This window comes from Anoplolepis gracilipes, chromosome 12 (assembly GCF_047496725.1).
Source record: "Anoplolepis gracilipes chromosome 12, ASM4749672v1, whole genome shotgun sequence".
Lineage (NCBI taxonomy): Eukaryota > Metazoa > Arthropoda > Insecta > Hymenoptera > Formicidae > Anoplolepis > Anoplolepis gracilipes.
This window is the reverse complement of record NC_132981.1, coordinates 8,355,789-8,381,820: the sequence shown is the minus strand read 5'-3', so window position 1 is coordinate 8,381,820 and position 26,032 is coordinate 8,355,789. Positions and strand designations below refer to the sequence as shown.

At 24.9% G+C, this 26,032-nt stretch overlaps 1 protein-coding gene across 1 annotated transcript in view; it reads left to right on the top strand.

Annotated features, from left to right (window-relative positions):
- The first annotated feature begins 1,403 nt into the window (after window positions 1-1,403).
- Window positions 1,404-26,032, top strand: part of LOC140671772 (probable G-protein coupled receptor No18) — a 44,475-nt gene continuing 19,846 nt past the window's right edge. The window contains exon 1 of the mRNA XM_072903359.1: window positions 1,404-1,603. Coding sequence (XP_072759460.1) covers window positions 1,602-1,603 — 2 coding nt within the window. The 5' untranslated portion in view covers window positions 1,404-1,601. The remainder of the gene's footprint in view (window positions 1,604-26,032) is intronic.

The following is a 26,032-nucleotide window of genomic DNA, read 5'->3' as shown; positions in this document are numbered from 1 at the left end:
TTTACATGAGTAACATATTATTTGATTGTATTATATAATCATAGAATTTAGTTTGAAAAATACAATTGTGAATGATTGAGAGAGACTAATTTAAAAATAGACAGATATTTTATATATATTAAAAACAAAAAAATAAAGTCTTATTTTTTCAAAGAATATAATAATCTTTTGCATAAGAGAGAAAGAAAATATTGTCTATGATGTTTCCTAAAGCTCTATAGATGGTTAAAGGTTTAAAAGTATATTTTAATATATATATACAAATAATATAATATATAGGCATGTCTAAATTTTTTAGACTTTTATTTATACATATTTATGAAACAAAGATACTTGTTTTCATTTAATTTAACTTTTAGCAATTTCTAATGGCGAGCAGTTTCTGAAAGTACATTTTAATATGCAAATAATATACATGCGTAATATATATGTATATATATATATATATATTTACAATTTTGGACTCTTATTTATATTCGTAAAGCATGCAGAGAGAGACAGAAAGAATACTTGTTTTCATTTAATTTAACTTTTAGCAATTGACAACGACTAGTTCATTAACTAAAGCTGTGCGTGAACTGATGCATTTAATATTCGAGTTCATTAACTAAAGCAGTGCGTGAACTGATGCAACTCAATCAACGCAATTAACTAAAATAGGTGACATTATATTTGCTAAATGATGGAGTTGAAGAGTACAATTTTGACAAATTTCTGTCCCTAAGTACAATTATTACAATCACGAATGACAATCAAACGCGCATTAGCATATTTTATTTTAATATAAGTTTTTGAAATTTTGAGTTTACTCAATTGAATAATTAATTTAAAAATATTTCTTATATTGCATATATGCAATTTTTATATTAAACTAGAAAAAATATATTCAAGAAGGTAACGCATATGATTTATATTTTAATTATTACATAATAATTAATATATATAAATATATATATATACACACACTCTAATATATAATATAATTTAATTATTATATAATATATAATATATAAATTATTTTTACCTTAATCAAAAACTTTGACAAGTGTTATTACGGAGCCACAGTTCCTGAGTTTAAATTATTATTATAGCCGATAATTTTTATGTAGTTATTATTGTATTTACATATTTATTATTTATAAAGTATTAGTAAAAACAATATTTTTTTATCTGTTAAATTAAAAAAGAAACGATATCTAAACAAATCAATAAACAAATATTTCGCCAAAAAAATACTCGATTTTACGGCATTGTTATAATTGCATTCTTGCTCTTATCTCATTTGAATATGCAGCCCATGCGTTTTACACGTATTACGTATACATCGTTGCCTGTATTGGAACGGGGCGGACAGCGAGGGTCGATGGGGGTGGTTGCTGGGATTTTCAGTACGCGCGCGATCTCCGTGCCGAAAACATGGTTCTTCCTGAATATTTGTACAATCTTAAAGTCCGCGTGTGCAATCTATGACTTAATTGCTAATAAAATAATATAAAAAATGACATCCGACGATACGCATTGTACTTAACGTATTATTGAAAGTGTATAAATTTGTGAATTAAAAAAAGGACAATTTCAAGAATCATGCGTCTTTAATTCAAATGTAAGTTGAAATAAACATTAAAGTAAGATCTCTAACAAATTTTTATGTTGATTTTTAAACGCATTGCAATGAATACATTTTCATGTGGGATAAAACGATAAAGTGTAATTTTGATTACTCTTCAGAGGGCAATTAGCTGCGTATCTACATACTGATGAATTAATCACGCCGACAGTTTAAACTCCGCTATTAATTCAGCAATCCGATAACGGATCAAATAAAACGATAAATATAGATAAATTTATCATAGATAAATAGAAATATTGCATAAATTAATTATTAAATATATTATTAGATAACTTATCTTATTATATATTATATAATAAATTTATATTAAATTTAGTTATATTAAATTCTTTACTATATATACATAAATACGCGTATACTAAAATATGCATTACAAATAACAATAATATTTTATATTAATTGCAGAAAGTTGGTAAAATAATTAGTTATGAAGATATGAACAAAAGTATTAAGAATTTTAATAATTAAAAAATTTAATAATATTTTAATTGATTTTTAATGTTACGCATAGATGTACTTTTCGGACTACTAGAAAATATTTAACATATATATAAAAATATATTTTATTAATCACAAAAATAATTTTATATAATTATGCTAATAGTAACAATAACATTTATTTTAATTTTAATTTTGTTTTAACTTTAAACGTGCAAACATAATAATTTTTAAAAAATGTTACTCATACATCTATTCTAACTACATAGTTACAGCTAAGTATACAGTTTTTTATTCTAATTTTTAAAGCGCTAGCGTCGGATATTATATATTATGTGCACATAATACGTGTACATGATACGAAATATGTGATATTATGTAAGACTATATTTTATAAGCGACATACGACGTGCTTGATATTTTCGAGCATTTTGCTATATCGCAAATATTTTAATAAATAAAGTCTTGTAAGACGGGAGTATGCAGGTAATTAACGCAATGCATACGTTAACGCTTGTATCATGATATTATCATAATTCATAATATTATATTTACATGTCCTTCATTACAACAGTAATTGCATAGTACACGCTAAATAGACTATTTAAAATTAATGACTAATATAGATTAATAGACTATGTATTTTTAAGTAAATTATTTATATATTAGTAATTATATAATTAATTGAATTTATATTGCACTTATGAGATAAACTGTGATTGTGTGAATTGCTACATCTGGTTATCAATCATTCGGTAAGTTATACATATTTAGTATTATATGAATATGTATTCTATCTAATTAAAGATATATTGTATTTAATATTATATTGTCGGTCAAATTTATAAGTATTTGAAAGCTTTTAGAACAATAATATAAAAAGATAATTTTTACACATATTTTGTAATAAAAATATTAAAATTATATTATGCATTATATATATTGTTGATAAATTTTAAAAGCAATAAAAATAGAGGAAAAATGATCAAAAAAGCTTATATAAAATAATAGTTTACAAACTAAAATGCACGAAAATAGTATCAAAACCTTAGTATCTAAACATATAAAAAATCTTTAAAAAAATTAATTTTCTAGGTAACATTAAAACATATAAAAAATCTTGAAAAAAATTAATTTTCTAGGTAATATTAAATTACTTTTTAATGTGAAAGATACATTGTTTTAAGCCTTTCATAATTTTTTACTTTATCAATATCTTTAAATAATTTTTTTAAAATAAAATGTTTTTAACAAATACAATATTAAGACATCAAATTTTTACCGAAAATGATAATATTATTTATGTTGATTTCTCTTTAGATAAATAAAAATGATAATAATAATTAACTACATAAGCAATATACTTGTAAATAGAATATTAAGGAAGTTGTCTTCAGTAGCAATCATTAAGTGAAATATTTGACTCTTTCGTATTTATGTTTTATATAGGAAAAATTGTCAAAATTTTACTTTTTGATATGCTAATATTATTTTAACAAAATTTTATTTTATTAAGCTATTAACTGAGAAATTTTTTTCCAAAATATAAATCGGTAAAGCTTGCGTGGTAACAGCTACCACAAGCAGGTTATTAAAATGGTTCCTAAACGATTTCAAAATCTCGAGAAAAAATTATAAATACTGAAAAAAACGACAATCTAAAGACTTAAAAACATAGATAGAGATCTGACATATCAAAACCAAGTAACGTAGTAAAGTATACTGTACTTCGTAGCTACTTTGTAGCCGTCGTAGTGTCACTATGAGCAGTATAAGTTCTCAAAGAAATGCGAGAGAGCCAGATTGCATTGTAGATATGCAATATAAAGGGAAAGAGAATAAACAATTTTTTCAATAAATTGTTTTCTTTATATTTAATGATATCTTAATATTAATTTTTATATTTGATTAATTTCGGAAAAAATAAATATTCTGTGCTTATATGTATACATATTCAACAAAGCAAAAATTACATTAACTTGACATTAAATTTTTAATATTTCTAGATAGATAGAGAAAGAGAGAAAGAGGAGTTTTAGAGAAAAAGCACATATATATACATATGGGATTAAACTAGAAGCGTTGATATTAACAAACTTCTTATCGAAACGTTGACCATAATTATACACCTTTCATAATTGCTAAATAGATTAAATTAGCTCGAGCTTGTGAATAATTAACCGAATAGTTGAAGCAGTCCGGGGAAAAATCATCAGATTAAACCATTATATTGTATATAATACCTATAGTTTTTTGTTCTATGAACGAAAAAACTATAGATATTCTATATAATGCGTCGCTAGCAAATTTATTATCTTAGTATTTAAAGTGCAATAGGTTTTCTTTATAATTAACAATTTTATGGAGAAGAAAATTTGTAATAGAGGTATCACAAATAAAATTGAATACTGTAATCTTGATTGCTTTTGTATGAATTTAAAATAAGATTGCATCTTAATATTCAAAGAATTTCTGCAGCTTTTTTATTATTAAGGAAGTTACAATAATTCTGGTATTTCAATCCTATAGGTATTTTTATGCTTTCGGAAGAATTGGAATATTAAGCTAAGTTATGACAATAAAGAGATTTCAAACAAAATTATTTATTGAAAATAATTACTGTTATAAATTGATTTTAATGTTTACTCAAATTCACGTAATAAATGAAGCTAATTGTAAGTTTCATAAATCAGTGTTAGTATGCGAATCTTAATGTACGAATCTTTAAAATAATCGGTTGTATAAGATGTGTTTAGAATTTCACGAGAGATAATTAGCTTTGCAAACAATTCGTCATTAATGATACAATTCTGCGAGAAAATTTGTATTAAAATCGATGCGCAACAGACTTGAGTGCGAAACACTGTTTACATTTACATGAACGGCGTGTATTTTTATGCAAAATGCACCGCATGCTCGCCGAGTATTTAAAGAATTATTGTAAATTTATTACGTTGCTTCTGTAATGTCGATGTTTGAATATAGTATTTGAATATTTTTAGTCAGAAAAATTTTAACTTAAATTATTACTCAAACCATAACTGCGCAAATAATTTAATTTATTTTCTCTCATTCTTTACTTTTATATGCTTTTCAGTTTGCTGTATTATTTAATCATAAACATCAGGATATGTCTTATTCAATTAAAAAGTTTAGTTAATAAAAATTAAAGATTTTTATCTGGCAATTGTAAGACATACACATACAATTATATATACATATACATATCTTATAATTATATATATATTATAATATAAATTAAAGTTAATTTTTATTATAATTTATGCAAAAACATAATACTGATGTTTTATTTTATTAAATGCCTAACTTAATTAAAAAAGATGTTTAAAATAACACCCTTCCATGCAAATTCAACATCTCCATAAGAAGGAATCTTATGCTCTTTTAAACACATCCGAGTCTGTATAGATATAAAAGAGGGTCATTTTGAGTACCTTTTCTAATAAAGCAAAACAAAACATTAGATGTACGTTTTTTTTTGCATAAATTATAATAAGAATTAACTTCAATTTAATAAAAATAAATTTGAAGTGCTAAACAGAAAAATAAAAATAGAAGATAACTTAGGATTATTTTGTTTGCTATTTTTCTTAGCCATCCGAATAATAAAAAATGCTTGAGGTGACATGTTGATCATTAATATTTATTATTTAGTATTTAAATATTAATCATCAAATATCTCAGGACTTTTAAATGGTTCACATTTGTTACACATTTCCTATTTTTTTTAATGAATTTAAGCAGACCTTTTCATAGTGAAAAATGATCTTTTTGCGTTTGTTAATATTTCAAAATTAGGTACTCTTGAATCTTTTTATTAAATCACTGTTGAAAGAAAATCGATAAAACCGTGAAAAATAAAACGGAATGTAATAATAAAAACAATTTATTGTTAATTGTGTAAAACATTTTTGACCTTTTCGAATCAATTTTATATTAATATTTTAATATAAAAATACATAGTAAATCGTTTTCTTTTTTTTTTATTTTAATGTAAATATAAAAAACTGATACGTTACTATTGCGCACAAATCATTGTTTCTCAATAATTTATACGTTAAAGTTATTACAATTTTGATATTTATTTGGAAAGAAAAAATCAATTTTGCATTGCATAAAATATATACAATGATTTTGCTCAACATGGGTTTTATTTGGTTCAATTTACATTAGATATTTCGATCTCGAAGATAAGTACTTGCATATTAAATGTATCGAGTTCAAAAACAAGCCCTTCAAGCTAACTTGTATCTTATAACAAGATCCACATATTTTTATCTGCTACATCATTTATCGATTGCGATTTCTCATAAGAACTCTTGTCTTATCGCTTTGAGTTAACTCCAAATTTTTATGTCACTAAAGTATGTACTCGCTATCTACATACTCAAAAATTCTTTATTATCCATCTTTTCATAAGCATACTATGAAGAACAATGTGATGGGACATCTGGGAATTGCTGATTTAGTAGATAGTATAATTGATTAAACACGTTTGGCTTTACGTTTTACAAATGAGAGTTACATCATTGGTAAATCCAGGTCGTACTGATCTTTTGTTATACTGGAGCAATCTCACAGTATACACTCTTTTATTCTTTGATATTTTGTAGTGCTGACTTCTGGCGTCTTGCACTGCTTTTAATTCACAGTCACTGCATATTTCTTCTACTGCACAAGCAGTGCATCTTGAACGAACAGGCTATATGTATAGTGATGAAAAATCTTATCTTAAAATGGTGACGATACTCTTGGGAAGTGTTGTCATTTCATTTGAAGTGCATAGAGATATACATACATTCAATGGACTTCTAAGTTCTTTAATGCATTTTCTTAAAAATATTAAAACAACGTTGACATGATAAAAATAAATAAGAAATTGCTTGTTTTTATCTTGTAATCATTCAATTTATCATTCTGTATATTGGATATATTTAACACTTTCTCTAAGAAATATCAATTTTAAAATTAAGTTTAAATCAAAAGGATAATTTTGATCAAGATCGATTTATTTCAGACAGTTATCAATCTTTTTGAAGCAAATCTGTCTTGATCCAAAAATTGACAGTTATTAATCTTTCTGAAGTAAGAAACTCAATGTTTTTATATACTTTTGATAAGTTATTTGGACTATTTTTTTATAAAATAGCACGATAATTAAATTTGAGAAATTTTATTATATTAGAAGAAATATAACAAGGATTTAATTAATAAAATAAGTTATTTCCATTTACATGCATGCAAATATAACATATAATTTACTATGCTTATGCAAATATAATAAATAAGTGCAAAATTTCCCTAATAATTTACACCATTGTAACATTGCGTTTTAATTTTATGTATGATAACATTTAAGGACAAATAAATCGATTTATAAATACTTGTGCAAGAATACATTAAATTTTTTATTGAATTAAATTGGTTAAAAAACAATATACTGTCGGTTGAATTAATTAAACAAATAAAAAATTGCCTTTAATACAAATTAATCAATCTTTTTTTTATCTATTTGCTAAATCATTGAATTATTTTTCAAGTTATCATCAGATTAAGTTATAGTAAAATTAAATATTATCAAATTTAAATATAAATATCATCTTATTAACTTTAATAAAGGAAAGACTATTACAATTTGCAGTAGAATTTATATAGTAATTGGTTAAAAGAAATTTATAAAAGAGATAGAAAGATGGTGTTCATGTTACGAATGGAATGTTCCCAAGTGCAATTATCCTGCCAATAAGGCTCTTCGATCGATTTGCAGTGATAAATAGTAAGAGGCAGATGGTGCAAGTTTGTTCCAAAAAGTTATTGATAGTTAATTTAAGTACTTTACTTAATAACCAATAGTTGTGCGTTAATTGTGCGCGAAGAATGATTGCTGAAAGTTTTAATATACATAAATATTAATATATATGTACATCTAGAATTTTTAAAATTATGTTACTGTCAAATTATCTCATTATAAAGAACACTCAAGTGTAATGCAATAATTATTTAGTGGTTATTAAAATCAGATATTTAGCAATTCATTTTTTAAGTCAAAAAATTTTATAAAGTGACCTAACTTTCAGGAATACTTATAAAAGAAATTTAATAAACAAGATGTTTGAGTCCTAACTTTTCGTGGAATACTCGAAGTTTTGCGGCTACTATAGTGGTCACTGCCATTTGATTAGAATATATCAAAGCACAACTCGAAACTTGTGTATTCACATACATTGGAAACGCATTACCTTTATTGCCAACTGTTTTAAACGAGCAATCTACATTTCTAGACAAAGAGATAAATAATAATAATAGTTACAATATCTAAACAGATGCTCTCTCTTTCTCTCTCTCTCTCTCTCTCTCTCTCTCTCTCTCTCTCTTTCTTTTTTTCTCTGTAACACGGCGGAAAAATAAATCTATATTATAAATAAAAATATTATAATAGCTTATGAATGACATATAATATATACTTATCTTAAAAACAGAACAAGATACATTATTAGTTGAATAGAAAACGGTGAGTAAAGAATGAAAGAGAAAAAGAAGAAAAAAGAGCATAGATAAATAAAGACAAGTTACAATAAAAGGAACCGATCAATATAATTGACACAAAGGAAGGATTTGCCCATGAGAGAGAGAGAGAGAGAGAGAGAGAGAGAGAGAGAGAGAGAGAGAGAGAGAGTGTGTGTGTGTGTGTGTGTGTGTGTGTATGTGTGTGTGTGTGTGTAAACTATCTGTTTGTGATAGTAGAAAAATTGACTCGAAGATAATGCTTATTATAAAAGAAACGTGAAATAAAAAACTTTACTGTTCATTAAAATGCTTTAATAACTCTTTATTTGGCTAATATCGTGAATCATTATTACTACGATCACATTAATCTTCTCTGTATGATGTATAAATTACTAATAATATTTCTCCTCATATTTCATAATTAATGAAACGACAAAAGCTCCATATTATTTAAGTTGAAATAGATAAATGCGCTTTTATACATTGAAAGAAATTTAGTTATGCTAAAGTCTAGTTTATATTATGTAGATTATTTGTATAATAATATGTATGAAATTAATAAAAGTATATAAAAAAATACGGACATGTTATTTGCAAATAAAAGTTTAATAATATAAATTATTTGAAAATTGTCTATTATAATTGTAAAATAAGTTTTTAATAATTGCAATAGAAATATTTTCGAATTGTGCAAGATGCTTTATCATAATTAATATTTTCGTATTGTGTATAATGCTTTATCATAATTAATTTCGCACATAATATTTTACTTTCCTTTTACTATTTGCATATATAAATAAGCAGAAGATAAAATAGTCCGACAAGTATTGTTTGACAGAAAACAGGTTTATAATAATCCTGATATTACTTTAGATCTATAAAATAATTAAAGTCGACGTAGAAAATAGACAATCAAAGAAATAAAGTTTTAAAATATCGTCAAAAGAGGTAATACATACCAAAATTTAGTACATATATGATATATATATATATATATAAAATCATATATGTATTATTTATTGATAATAAAATAAATAATATACAAATGTTAAAATTACAGAAAAAATTTAACTAAAAGTGAAGCGCATCACATCAAGAGCAATATAATTTTAAGAAAAGATATATAATCTTAGAAGTAATAGAACATTTTTCAGGAACTTTAAATTAAAGAAAATTTTTGAAAGATTTTTTTTCTCTGTATAATATTATTAAGTCGTGATTGTATGTAATGGCATTATGACAAAATTATCATTACCGATTTTCTTAAATCCTTAGAGATTTAAGGATCTTCCTTATATATCATTACTTAAAAGATAATTATTATTTAATTATAATTTTTTTATTAATAATAAAACTTCAAATATTTTATATTTAACTATTTATAGTACTGTAGAAAAATTACAATTTATGTCACATGGCTACATGTATTTTAAAAAAATTAGCTTATTTTACACTTTCTCACTGAAATTCTGAACGTAACATAGTAATTAATTGATGAACTGAATTAATTGATGAATAATTAGATAATGAGTTTTATAATTATATAACAAGCGTTTCAGGACGTTATAATGAAGAGTTACAATCATGACTATATATTTTAATTTCCATTTTAATTAACTGTTTGTTTTACGCATCTGTTAACTTTTGAAGAGAAAATTTAGGATTTAATCGATCGCTATGACTATAATTAAAATTTGCAATGCATTGTAATATACATATGTTTACATAATAATTTATACATTGTACTTTTGTATTGATATTGAATATTAACTAATTATATGGAATTGAAAACATTTATTAATAATCTAAGAATTAAATTAAAAAAAAATATTTTTATTTTTCGAATAAAATAACACAGAATATCATGGGTATCAACTATATATGTGTATACTATTTTTGTAAAAGACATTTATATTATAAAAATATTATATATATATATATATACTAATATATGTATAAAAATATTTGACATAAAATACAATTTTAATATATATATATATATATATATATATATATATATATATATATATATATATATGTATAATAATTTTATAAGGAAAAAAAGGAGAGGACTTATAAAGTTTTATACAGTATGAAGATAATTATGTGCGAAAGTTGGTAAAAATATGGAAATATCTGAGAATTTTATTTTACTTTTTTTTATTGACTTATCATTATTTTGTTCAACAACTTGCTATATTCCTTTAAAGTTGATAGTTAAAGACTAAAAATTTAATTGAGAAAAAGTTGTTAATGAGATTTGGATTTTCCTATTGCACTGACTTTTAAAAACCTTGTAGATGCTTCTTTTTACATCAAGTTTTTCAGTCTCCCGTTCAGTCTCGGATGATATAATTTATGAATCTACAGCATGCGATAGAAATCAACAAGCAGTGAGTTTACTATTGCAAATGTAATTTTCATCTCATCTATACTGAATCATTGACATAGCATAATCATGTTATATTCATATATGAAAACCTCGTTTGCTTTTCATAAATATGTGTCGAAATATTTCATGAATTTTAATGTCAAATTTTTATTTCTGGTTAAAGTAATGTGTGTTTCTTGCTTTGCCAGGTGCAATTGAAATAACTCATATATTCCTTATGTATCGAGCATTGATATGAAATTATAACATGCTCTGTGGAGAGCTAAAAAACTATGTATTAATTGTTTAATTTATTAACAATTATGTTTCAATCAATTGTACATATACTTATAAGTACATAGCAATTATGTGCTGTATTCAATTTTCTCTTAATAAGTACATAGTCTTCATCGTAACTTTGAAAAGCAGATGTAAATTAGGTAAGTTTGAGGGTAATACGTGCGCATCGAGCTGTGCCGCGTCATATTGTAGTATACGTAGAAATCGTTTCTCTCTCTCTCTCCCTCTCTCTCTCTCTCTCTCTCTCTCTCTCTCTCTCTTTCTCTCGGTTGATTACATCATTTAGTAACTGTGAATTAATGTGTTGTGCGTGACAATTGCTTTTGTCGATAGGTAGCGAGTTTAATACAGCATAGAGAAGAGTTCACGAAGTTATATGACATGAATAGATCTATGAATATATGTCATCTATAGTGACTTGCATTAAACATTCTATGGTTCATTCTTTAAAATAAAAATGTTTATTACGATTTTTGCGGAGAATAATATTATAATACATTGTATACATGACACATATCTTTTCTAAATGGAAATTTGATAGTATACTATACATATATGTAAGGCTATATATTTTGTCTTATTCTATTATTTCTACTTTACTTCTAATAATTGTTAGCCTAACCCCTACATTTTTATTCCGTTATACTTGTTAATATATTGATCTATGTACAATGAGACCGAATCATCAAATATTGATTATTTCGGTAATCATTTAAAATTGACCAATTTTATTAAACAAATCTGACAGTCTGATAAATGATATATGTACATTTTTTCAACTTTCATCATAGTTTGCACACGATATTTTATCTCATTCTATCCGTATTGTGGGCTGATAAGATAGATAAAATGAGATAACGCATATATAATATTATCAGATATAGAGTAAAGAAAATTGTGAAATACATTTTCTGATAAAAAAACTTTTAGAAAAAGAAATCTATGAACACAGATTTAATTAACATAAAAAATCTCTCAGTCAAGTATCAATAATTCATATTTTTTTTTGTTAACTCGATTTTCTTGTTAAACGATAAAAAAATGAGGTTATTCTTTTAACTTTGGAATTACTTAAACTTATTCTCAATTAAAATATTTGTGTAATATTATATTTTAAATATCTGCGGAAAATAAAAATAATTATAATATCTCTCTCTTTCTCTCTCTCTCTCTCTCTCTCTCTCTCTCTCTCTCTCTTTCTTTCTCTCTCTCTCTTTTTCTTTCTCTCTCTTCTATTTTACTCTATTTGATAAATAGTCTAGAATAAATTAAAGAAATAATTAAAAAGAAATCATATCTATATTTATAAATGATCAATATAAAAATATTCGAAATTAGACAGCATTATTCAGATATAAACATTTTATTTATTCTGTAAATGTATCTTTTGATCAGATTTCGATCGTGATTATTTTAATATTTTTAAGTTGTATTATTGAATTTTTTATTTTTTTCAACTTACATATTCGTGCAATGATTTCAAAACTTTCTTATATTAATATATTTGTTTATAAATTATGAAACTGCTGATATTGAACTGCAGCTAGTACTTTATTTATGTGTCTCTATCAGTTGCTTTCATTTCAAAATGTAATGTACATTTTTCTCGTTTTCGAGAAATTATTCCTCTGAATTCTAATTTCGAAATTTTTCGTGCTGGATTAAAATACGTCCGACATCAAAATGAAAAAACATTATTTAGTTATGAGTATTATATTAGCTATGAATATTATATGAAATGATATTATTATATGAAAATAGTATATACATAGTTTTGTGAAAGCAGTGACAAATTTTTTATATCTACTCTTTCTTCATGAAAAATGTATTTCTAATACACGTGTAGAAAAATTTTATATAACTAAAATATACAGACAAACACATTAAATTGCATGAAATTCTATATATTTCTCGTTTATCTATACGTCAGTATTTGAGTTTCTTATTACAATATGCGAATTTTGGCCATACGTGTATAACTCTATTATTCCTATTTACACGAGAAATGTCAATAAGAGTAATGAGGATCAAATAAATAAAAGAGTGTTTATTGTATACTGCGCCAAATTTTTTGCAGAATTAGTTAAAAATTTGACCGAGAAAATAAGAGAAGTATTAATTTCTCGGTCTCGATATTTGATTATTTCGACTTTGCTCAAAATGCCGAAAGCGCTTTAATTTTTGCATGCCTAATTGTTCAAGGCTCAAATTAAATATACGTAATAGTTTAGCAGACTTCTATTTGTTCGGATGTGTCTGTATTGCAGAATATCGCACTAAAGTGTTAACAAAAAATAAATGTCAATAAGAGCTCAGTAAAAATACATTAGACATAATTGCTTACAATTGTGAACTATAGAAGGCTGGGAGCTTCAATTAAAAAAGTTACTTTGCGTTCAAAAATCATGTTACTAATTTCATAAAAATTTTTTTAATACACATTTGTACGCACAATATTTAGAGACAATTTGTGACAATCATTTGTGATTATATAATTATGTAATTATCATGATAAAACAGGCATTTTCAAAGAGTTAATTGCGATTACTAATAGCTGTTATAAAGTACATACATGTGTTGTAACTTGTCGCATTTTTACAAATGTATTGTACGCGCGGTGTTATACTAATTAAATTTAATAATTAAAAAGTCTGTGGCTTTATCACAATTCGCATTAATTTTCTTAAAAAATGCATAACATGTGTTGTTAATAATATTTAATAATATTTTCTGTGTGAAAATATTATTAAATATTACATCTTTTTTTATTAGCTTAACTTTTTACGTTAACCCTTATTTCTTACTAATGGATCATTTTTGTCTGTGATTTTTCTAGCAACGTCAATTTCTCGAAAACAAATAATCATAAAATAATATATTTAAGTAAATTATTTTTCAAATTTATTATTTTAGTCTTTATTTAGAATGTTCAAAGAAGGTACATTTTTTTCAGGTTTTTTAAAACACTTTTACATATTAATAAACTTATCGAAAATACGCTGACCCACCTGTACAGTTAGAAGGTGCCAAAAATAACAATACGGAGTAAGGGTTAATTATTAAAAATTCTTTGAATGAAAAAATCCAATAGAAAATTAATCTATATATTATACAAGAAATATTAATAAATAACTGTCGTTATATTATAATCTTTGCAATCTGATGTAAATATTTGCTAACTGGATTAAACAATGTATAATATCGGTCTTTGATGTAGCAGTTGTATAAATTTTAACACTTGAAGGAAGATGGAAATTGCATACAAAGTATGTAATAATCCTCTAACTGTGTTGAATGCGGGATTACCGTCCTTGCACGTTTCTGTGCTTTATTCATGTTGTAATGGGATACGTAGAACTCGTAAAATATATGTAATACGTACTCTGTAAGGTATCCATTATTGGTATTTTATATTTTTAAAGGAACGTTATACGTTAAAAAGTCTGCTTTACTGATAAAGATTGATTCACGTGTTATTCTCATGGATTAAATAAATTAGATTAATTAGAATATTTTAATTAATATACACATATGCACACATGTTCGATGTTAATATTCGATATTAATATCTGTTTTCAATTAAACACTGTTACATGTTTTGGAAATAAACATAAAAGTTACATTATTTACATAATATATTATTTTATATTGATCAGAAAATTGAATGACATAAACAATATTTTAGAAAATCTTAATCTTGATTAATTATATCTATATAAAATATTTTTAAAAAATCGAACTATCCCTTTTCATTGATATATATATCGTAATATAGTAGAGTGAAATAATTTCTGCATAATTGCATAACTAAATTGGCAGATTTATTATTTTCGATTTGTGAAAAATGTATTTGAGTGAAGTAGGTTAAAATATAGCTGATTAAAATAATACAATCTCTTCAATTAATTAGGTTTCATATTATAGGCTTTTTTTAAAATATTGAATTTATCATTGGTAGTATATCGTGACATAATATTTAGGTCATATTACATGCTCTTATATCGTATAGTTTATTGTGGTTATAGAGAATTAAGAACACTATACTATAATAATAATGATAAGGTATCTCGTGCTAAACACAATGGGAGTTTATTGTAAGTATTTATAGATGGATACAATTTTAATAATAATGTTTGAACTGTTCAATATGTGCATAATAATCAGCAAAATAGCTTTTGTACAATGTAATACATACGTTCTTAATTAACTATAAATGCATTCTTGTTCTCGAATTACTAGCCATTGACACAAAGTGAGTTGAAATGCGCCAGATGTTAAGGGAAAGGATATAGAGCGACAAAGGATAGAACATATATTATAGATGCTTTTGGCTCTCACACCATAGGTAGAATCGTTTTATCTATTTAGACACTATAGTGCCTAAGGCTAACAAAGTGCTTGGCATTTGAAAGGAATATATTGAAGATTGAAGTTGAGAAATAAAAATCCGAATTAAGAATTGATAAAATTATTTGAAAACAATAAGTTTCTATCGCTCTTAAAAAATTTAAAAAATTATTTTTAATGAAATATAAATTATATAAACCAAAATATAAATTATAAGCTTTATGTAAGTTTATTTTTTAATATCTATATATATATATATATAATATTTTAATATATTTGATGTTGATAGAATTAAATTTTTAAAAGCTAAACTACTGTAGATTTACAAATAGATCTACTTAAGTTCTACTTGTAGATCTTTGGTCATAGATAACAAAATTATAGGCGCGGAATAATTTAATCTAATTTTTGATTATGCATTGGTTAAATATACAAATAATTACTCATACAAAATGTAACCATAAATTACGATTATGATGTTTTGGAAGTGACAATGAGTAGTTAAATAGGAATAATAAGATATAAAAAAGATTTTCATTTTTTTTTCTTATTTCTCTTTCTCTCTCTCTCTCTCTCTCTCTCTCTCTCTCTCTTTCTCTCTTCACCAAAAAATGAAAAGATTTTATATAAATATAAAAGGGTTTATATAAATATTTTATATCGTTAATATTTTATGTTTAAAAGGTATTGTTATTTTATACGTGTATCTATACGCACATATAAAAGTATTAATTTGTTATTTCTATTTAATGCTTTATTCAATGTTTATCTTTTGAAACCTTAAATTCTTGAATTCAAGTAGAGAATTTAGAAGAATTATATAAACCTTCCGTGCGCCGGAAGATAGAAGAAACATGTCAGGCCATGCAGAGAATATCTCTCAGATATATTTCAGTATATACATATATATATAACACAAGTTGTGATAAAAATATGTGCAAATTTTTTTCTTTTCTTGAATATTTGGTTAAAATTTTATTAATCAAATGCTAAACAATAACAATAAAAGTATTAAAAGTAAGATTGTAAATACAAAGAATGTAAGATCTAAATAGAATATGACCAAGAATCAATCGCGCTTACCATAAGAATTGGGATATCTTACTATATGATGTAAATTACTATTCTCTCTCTCTTCCAGCCATTATATACGAAAATAACGTCGCACGATGACACTGCGCAGTCAGAATTTCTATCGTCGTGTGAATGAAAGCCCAGGGGGAGTTTTATTTTATACTGTTCCTCTATACACAATTTTTGCATGCTGATCTATACCATACATGTATAGCGACCAAACGTTGCGTTTGACGTTCGGTACATTTTTCATTGAAATATTTCGCGTACCGCGTATATATACATATACACGTTTGCCCGTTTGACTAAATGCAAAAAAGAAGGAGCTTTTAGAATAAATATTGTAAGAATAGTCTAATTATTCTGTCCGACGTAATGCAAAGCGAAAAATTTCCATAGATTTTAGGTTGAAATACATAAACTCATATGTGATGTACATATGTATAATATATATAAACTCATATGTGACGACACATATAGGTATATCCTATGTATTAAAAGAGAATATTTTGCAAATGTGTAAACGTAAATATTCATTTAATAGCGGAAAGTGTGCAGAACACGATATTTCTGGTGTATAATTCTGTATTCCGAAATTCTGACGGCATCAGTTCCATCAAAAGAATAAGCTATCATAATAGAGAAACGACGCTTAGAAATTTTAAAAATAGTTATATAATAGTTATACAATAATATTATAATATACGCATAATATTAGTATGATCGATTGTTTTACATAAAAGCTAATATTGCTTGATATTAGATTTTCATATAAATTTTCGCTCTTTTTGAAAGTTCCTTCATTTAACGTTTACAAAGAAGTAATTTCTGTTAAGAAACTCTGACACGGTATAGCAGGATATTAAAATGCTTGCGGTTATCTAACACTGACGTACGTGCATACACATATGTACGTGTGTGTACACACACACACACACACACACACACACAGAATTTTTTAAAAATTTATTTATAATAGGAAAATAATTTTTCTATATAAATTATTCTTAAAAGCAAAGAATTAAAAAGCAAACTGAATAAAATTAATGTTTGTATTTCATGTTTATTTACATGTATTTACAATATATAAATATATAATATATTATGTAGTATAATTTTTCAAAATAAGTAGTTAAAATATTGCAAAATAATATATTTTACTAAAACAATAAATTTCATTTTAAAGAGATGCGAGATATTTCATGCACCGTAGTTTCTTCGTGACATGAATCGGTTGCCTGAATTGCATGCCTCACTCGGATGCGTAAATTTGAATTGGTGATGGATATTCGCGGTTTGATATTTAGCGGTTTAACATGCAGTAAAAAATAATTGGTAGAAAAGAAATTGAGAAATAAAATATAAAAAATAGAAAAATGTAAAAATAACAAAAAGAAACAAATTACACATATTTTAAGATAAAACATAATGTAATCTTACAAATCTCAAAGAGATTATTATTTGAGAATCTAGCGAATTTCGCTGATTCATAATTGGCTATTTCGCTGCTTGTTAATTCTATCACGTGTCGCAAATATAATTGGTATTAGTTTCTGAATCCCAAACTGATATTGACTCTCTTAAACTAATATTGACAGCTATATTGACAATTTAATATCGAGCAATTACATATAATCAAAAAATGGTTCATTTTTCACTGGTAATAGTGAGACAAGTCAAAAAATAAAAAATATAAAAGAAAGTAGAAAATATAGCCTAGATATTCTGTAGATTATAATAATTTGCTTTTTCTCGATATTAATTGATTGCTAATTATATGACTCATGTGCATAAATTCTGGTCTGATAAAAAATTCTAATATTGATAATTCGATATTTATATGAAGAAATGATTGATTGAAGACAACGAGAGCGAGATATAAAATATAAAACAAATATATAGCAAATTAAAAATAAAATATAAAATAAAATATATTCTACGAGTAATAATATTGCGAATGAAAAGTGTTTTTATAATTTAGTAAGTGGACTTTTGTGTTCACTTTTACCGTTGTATCGTATTTTGTTTTATTTCTTATATCTATCGTTATATCGTTTTTTTATTTCTTTTAACTCGTAAATCTCTTATAAGATTTTCTGTTTTGATAACATTTTTTGGAAACGAGAAAGTAGGGAAAATAAAATCTGTGAAAAATCATTTTAATTTATAAGTATTATTATATAACGTTAATAGTTCATTCATTCATTCATTCATATAACGTTAATATAACATGCGATATCTAAGAGTAACATTCAAGTTAATGCAGCTTCTTCACCATTTCCGTTTCGCCACAACCATTTTGCCTCACCTCTTTCATTGCATCCAATTTGCCACAAACCAGTTTCCGTCGAGCACACGTGGCTTGTATTGTTGTCGTATGCATTAAACATCTTGTATTTATAGGGAACAGTAAATAATGCTAAGTAGATAGAATAGGAGCAAAAGTGTAAATTATTGAGTAAATTAAAAATTTGCATTTGATCTAATAGATATTTGTTACAATAGTACATTTCAAAATACATATTAGAAATTCTTATTTGATTATCTTTATATAAGTAATAAACATGTCATTAGTATTGAGCAATCCTTTTAAATTGTTCCCTTATTTATAAACTCTTAATTAAAAAGGCTAAGGTTGTCTTGACTTGCTCTTTGGCTAATTTTAAAATTGTGGCGATTTCTTGCGACAGTATAAAATAAAGAATGATAAATACGTTGTTCACAAATGAAAAAAAACGGCTAGATGTTGAGATTGGTTCTACATCAAATAAAAATAAATGACTTCCATAGGCTTTTCCGGAATTAACATTCCATCCATTTTTGCATTTATCCATTTTAGCAAAATTTCATTCAGGAAAGCTTGTATATTACTTTACCCATTGTAAATTAGATTTTCGCGAAGGAAGCAGTTTTGTATTTTACTCTATATGCTAATTTTAATGATATTATAACGTTAAAGCATAGATAGATATTACATATAGTATGAATATGCTTCATAGCAACTACTCGTATATACATCTATCAACATGCAAACTTATGAGCAAACACAAACTGCATTCATGTCGATACACAATTCGAAACCACTATTGCTTGATACGCATTTATTACTGCAGAAAATTTATATAATATATATAAGCTCCTAATATTATGTATCAATCTGATTGTGATTAGCATATGCACTACAAAGTTGCTATCAATTTGCTGCCATAATGCTATCATTATAAAACTATATAATAATGTACATATTCATAATAGAACCGCGAATATGTTTTGTCCGTTATGTGAATATGTAAATAAATATTGATTAGAAATGTCAGCTATGATTGATAATAAATTTGAACATGTGACATGATTATATATGTATAATATACATAAAAAAGGTTTAAGAATATATTTAAGAATATATAAATAATTGAAAATTTTTTTAAATGCTATCAAAAAATTTTACCAAATTATTTTTATAATTATATTATCAAAACTTAAGTTTTTACCTAACAATGTATAAAAAAAAGGAGACATATATTTTTGTATATTTGTTTTATATTTTTGTTATGTTTTTTTATTTCTTGTTTTTATATATAAATAATTCCTACATATATGTAAGAATTACGGTACACGCTTTTATTTTGCATGTGTAAAGCTTGCTTTGTCGCGTAAGCTGGTAATAGATCCGATATATATAGGAGAAACGTAGAAAATATGTTTTCGAACCTCTCACATGAGTTTGTATACACACTATACATAATAAATAAAATGACAAATGAAAAATTCTTTATTCAATTTTAAACGTGATGTAGGAATAACATGTTATATATAGGATGTCACTAGACTATACTCTACAAAATGTATTAGATATAACTCTTCTTTAACTACAAATTTTTCGATTAATTAGCACATTCGATTTTCTCTTATTATAAATTTAATATATAATTTTAATAGAAAATTAAAATGTGCCAATATATAATAGAAATCTTTCCAATTCACAACATTTTAAATAACATATACTAATTAAAATTTAATTAAAGTTAAATTAATATAAAATTCAGTGAAAAATGAGATAATTGCTATTTAATTTTAATCATTTATAATTAAGCTCTTTTTCTCTACGAACAGGAATCGATTTGAAATTTGTCAAACTACAAGAAAGGAAAAATCACACATAAAAAGGATACATAACAATAAACTGATAAAACTTTGTATAAAGTAATTGTCTTTATAACAAAAAAAGCTTTACGGTTTCTACGGATGCAAAAATCTTACGAATCTCATAGCTAGTCTGAAAGTCGGTCAATTAGATACACTGCTAATTTTACACGAAGAGAGCGTTACAGACAAGAAGCTCTTTAGGCTTACAAACGCGGTGTAAATCGTCGAGTTTTACTCGAAGTTCTTTGAAATAAATTTTTTCACTCGTTATATAGAACTTCGGTAGCATGAAAAACGTTTGAAATACTTTCTCATTGTAGTAATTTAATGCGGTATTTCGGACGGTGCAGACATACGAGCACTGGTACTAATTAGGAACATGTAACTTAGCAATGTTGAAAATTATCTGAGTGCAGAACTGTATCACGTACGTAATTTAATCCCCTTCTTCGGTACACGAGTGTTAACGCGAGCTAAGTGAAATTCAAACTCGCTTTGCTACGAATAGAAGCGATACGTGACGAAAGTGAAGAACTGATTAACTCGCAAATGTATAGAGAACTCCTAATCGATGTTTAAAAGCTATTGCCGGCTGCAATTTGTAAGAGAGAATAATTTCCTACTTTTCAATTATCGACATTAAACTTTCGCTTCTCTTATTTCTCCTTCCTATTTAATTTTTTCGTAACGCATTTTAACAATTCCGAACTGTGAGTATCTTTTTAATGCTTTAAATTTGCTGCCTGTAAATAACATGAAAAAGAATGCGAGTTTAAGCAAGATCTCAAGAATGCTTTTGATTGTGGTACAAATTTTAGTCTTGCGCGATACGTACTATTCTTGCTTTTCATCAAACGAATATCGCAACACGTCTTTATAGATCCAACCTTTCCGTTAATATTCCATGATTCAAATTTTTTTATATTACAGAATTTTCTCTCTTAGAAGTTTTCAAGAATAGCTTTTAGAACGGAGAAACTTGTTGTTGAATAAAAGTAATATCGTTATTTTCATGTTGTTCGCAAAGTGTGTACGACTATGAGAGGAAAGTATAAAAAACTGATTATCAGAGTATATCGATAAAAATATTCAACTTTGAACAAGTTATTGCCGTTTCCATGATTTATAAAGAAGTATTTTATTAATTTCCTCAATTACATTTGAATTAATTTTAAAATATTTTTTCTTTAAAACGTCTCTTTATATATGTAATATATTATAATGTTCTAACACTTAGATATCCCTTAGAGATCTTGAAAAGTGCTGACTGTGAACAAGCATGCAATAAGAAATGTAAGACCAAGGTTTTCAGAAGCATTTCTTTGTGATAAAAAAAAATTGTGATATTGTGCATATTATCATTCTTTTAATAGGTTAAAGTTAAGATTATTAAAAAAATATAAACACAAAAAATGTTATTATAATTATTTTATATTAATATTTATGATTTACATATTTTTGGTATAAAATATTTTAATTTATATTGCTTGTAACAAACTTGTATAATTTATATCTCTTGGAGATAATGTAAAAACTATTCAGTTTCTTTAATATATTTTTATTTTTTAATTTAAAAAAATACAAATAAAATATAAAATATAATAATATATAATAAAAAATATAATCTAATATAATATAATAAACAAAATGTTAAAAGATCATATTACGGCATAAGTGAGTAAGATTAATTATCTATATAAATTAATATTAGTATAATTAATATCTCTGAGGTGTATGATACATGTCTTGTGTTGTAATACCTTTTATTATACTACATATATGATACGTCTACATTAAGGGAAATTAAAATCTGTGTGTATAAATGTCATTATGTGCTTTCAAAATATGAAAAATGTGTTTGCGTTTGGTTTTGTTTTTCCATTGTTGTGCTATTTCATACTTCATATTTCTCGAGTACAGTATGAAAACTTGGTTATTTTTTTGTCGCTCTCATATTCACTTTTTTTCGCAACACGTTCACAATAGGGTAATACTTGCAAAGCAAAAACTATTGCGTTGTCGAGATAGACGATAATCACTAAGATTATAATCGAGGAAGCTATTTTATGCGACTAATGTTTATGCGACGTAAAAACGATGAGTAGTAGTATCGCACTACGGAGTGTAAAGTGAAATAAATTTTAAAACTCAAAAAGAGTTTACTAGCTTAGCGAAAAAAAAATTTATTCTCATGTTAGAAATTGTATTTGCAAATACGAGGCACGTACCAACAAGGAATATTAAATGAGCGTCAGATTGTGAAGATGGAAGGCATAGTGTAAGTGCTATGTTATATAAACATGCAGATTTATTTGTAAACTACAGGTGTAAAAAGAAATATTTTTTAAAAAATTACATATATTCTTCGATCTTACATAATGTACTTTATATATAATCACATTTGAATGGCTTAAATTATGAATCATCATATTTAAGGTGAAGAAAAGTAAAATGCTATTAGAAATAATAAATATTATTATTACAGAAACATATGCTATTAATTAATATATTAATAATATTTATGCAATTTCTTCTGCATAAAATTATCTGTCTTTTCCAAAGCTTAGTTTATGTTACTTTCAAAAGCATTCCTTCCCCTTTAAAAAGTAGTCGTGCAGCATTTGTAAAATCGATGCCTCCGATTAAAAGACTAGATTTATGTGAAATTCTGTTTTCTTTTCGGAATTCGTAATAAATATACTATCTTATTTATGTTTTATTCTGTGTATGTATATTTAATGATAGATATTATATTAAAAATAAAATCACATTGTTCAGTTTTGTGTTTAAAAATCTTTCATTGTATTAAAGAAATAATGTATGTACATATATTACGGGTTTAAGTAAAAACAGATAAAATATTTTTGACCTCGTGTTTTAAGTTAAAAATAAAGACAACAGATAATTAAAGATACTTAACTTTCATTAAAAGATTTGACATTTTTGGAATACAATTTTGAAATTAAAACAGATACTAAAATATTACGTTTAGGTAAATTTTAAGCAAATTTTTCTTAAAAATAGATATTAATGTTTAGTTTGGAAGAGAGAGAGAGAGAATTGATATTTAATATCATTATATAAAAGTGATATAAGGATAATATAACAAGTAAATTTGTTTAAAAAAATATATAACGTTGTAGGTTTTTATAAGATAAAAGAAGTAGAAATGTATAATAAAAAATTATTGTTAAATTTGTGTGTGCTATGAAATAAGATAAATTAAAATCAGCAATATTGGAAATTCAATAAAAGTATATTATAAAAAAATTATTATATAGGTTAAGTTAATTATTATATAGGTGTATTATTATAATATTATAATAATATCGTGTAAATATGTGTATATATTTTAAAATAAACTATACAAAGTCTGTATACATATTAGATATCGAGGATGGATCGCGAATGCAAGAAACGCTCTGAATTATTCAAGGAATCTTGCTACATGGAATGTAAACACAGATTCGCGATCATCCCGTCTATAGATGAGAATTGTCTGTGTCTCCTCACGTGCAGTTATGCAGGCAGAAATCCTTCGTTCTTATGCGAACGTTCATCTAGCAGTTAACTATCATTCATTTGCAGTCTGCCATGCGTCAATCATGCAGTAATCAGGCTTTAGTATTCGTACATTACTTGCGCACACATTGCTCGCGCATAAATGCTATCGGTTAAACATGCGTCTAGCAGCACATATAGCTGCCACACATGCGAGAACACACGTCGTATTAGTAGTCGACGTAATACTGGCATCAGAAATATGTAGTTCGCATCTGATATCTCGTGCATCTTGTTTGCCTGCAAGTTCTATTCACTCTCTACCCAACTTATTATTATAATTGTAATTAAATTTTAAGAGATTAATCAAGTTATATGATCTATATATATATATATACAATTTTTTAAAATAATAATAATAATAAATTATCTTAAATTTTTTAATTATCAAATTCAATATTCTTCTGTAAAATATTAGTATCGCAATATTAGTACAAGACAATATATACTATTTATTATTTAGTATTTTAATTTTTAGTATATCTTTTGTAAATTATTATTATTATTTAAAAAAAATATAAATATAAAGAGAAAAAGAGAAAAAGGAATAGTGAGTTGTATTTGGTTAAAAGTACTGCAACTACCTAGAGAAAAAGTTTTCTCATACTATTCCACCCACAGATGTTAATCAACTAAAGTGAATTGAACTTTATAATTTATACAAAAACTTTTTTTTTAAAAAAGCGGCTTTATCATACATTTCAGTTGTGCATATAGTTCTATATATTTTGAATATATAAGTTCAATCATATTAAAAATTAACAAAAAAATATAAAAATTAACTTAGTTTTAATTGCACTGTAAATAAGGCATGTACTGAATAGTGCATTTCTGCGTGAATTTTAACGTGAAATCCCTTATATATATGTACTTTATACTAATATATACATATGTATATTTGAAATATAATCCTTAGTTCTGTATATGTATATATATATATATATATATATATATATATATATATATATAAACTAAATGTGCTAAACTTACTGGTGAATGGAATTTTAACATAAAGTTTGAATGTAGAATATATTCTCTTACGCAAGCTCCTATAATATAGCTACTGTAACATTAATGTGACAATATTTCAGTAGACAATATAATAAAACATTTTGCACTTTAAACTTTTACCACGTTATCAAACTTTGAATATTAATTTTTTCTCATGTATTGCATATATTAGAGTAACAATTATTTGTGGTTTATATTTAATATCTGACACTGTACAAAGTTTGTTTCTCTAGTTTCTTTTGTTAAATAAATATATTTGTGCACATTAATATATATAATATACATAATATATGTAATATATGTAATATATTGTATATAAATATTATATATTTCTATATAACAATTTTTCATAAATATTATTTTTATATTTTCTATATTTAATTAAATAAAGTTTTCTCTTATTTTATATCAATGTTTAATTGTATATTTAAAATAACATTTTAAATTTAATTTTTTTTGTACTTATTGGTAAATTGGGATAACATCAAAAAAATATAATAAAATATTTGATGTAATATGATAAATTGTGTTATAAATCAATGGCCATGTCGAAAAAGAAAAAAATATATATATATAGAAATACTTTATATAATATTATATAAAGTATATAGAAATATTGTTCTTGA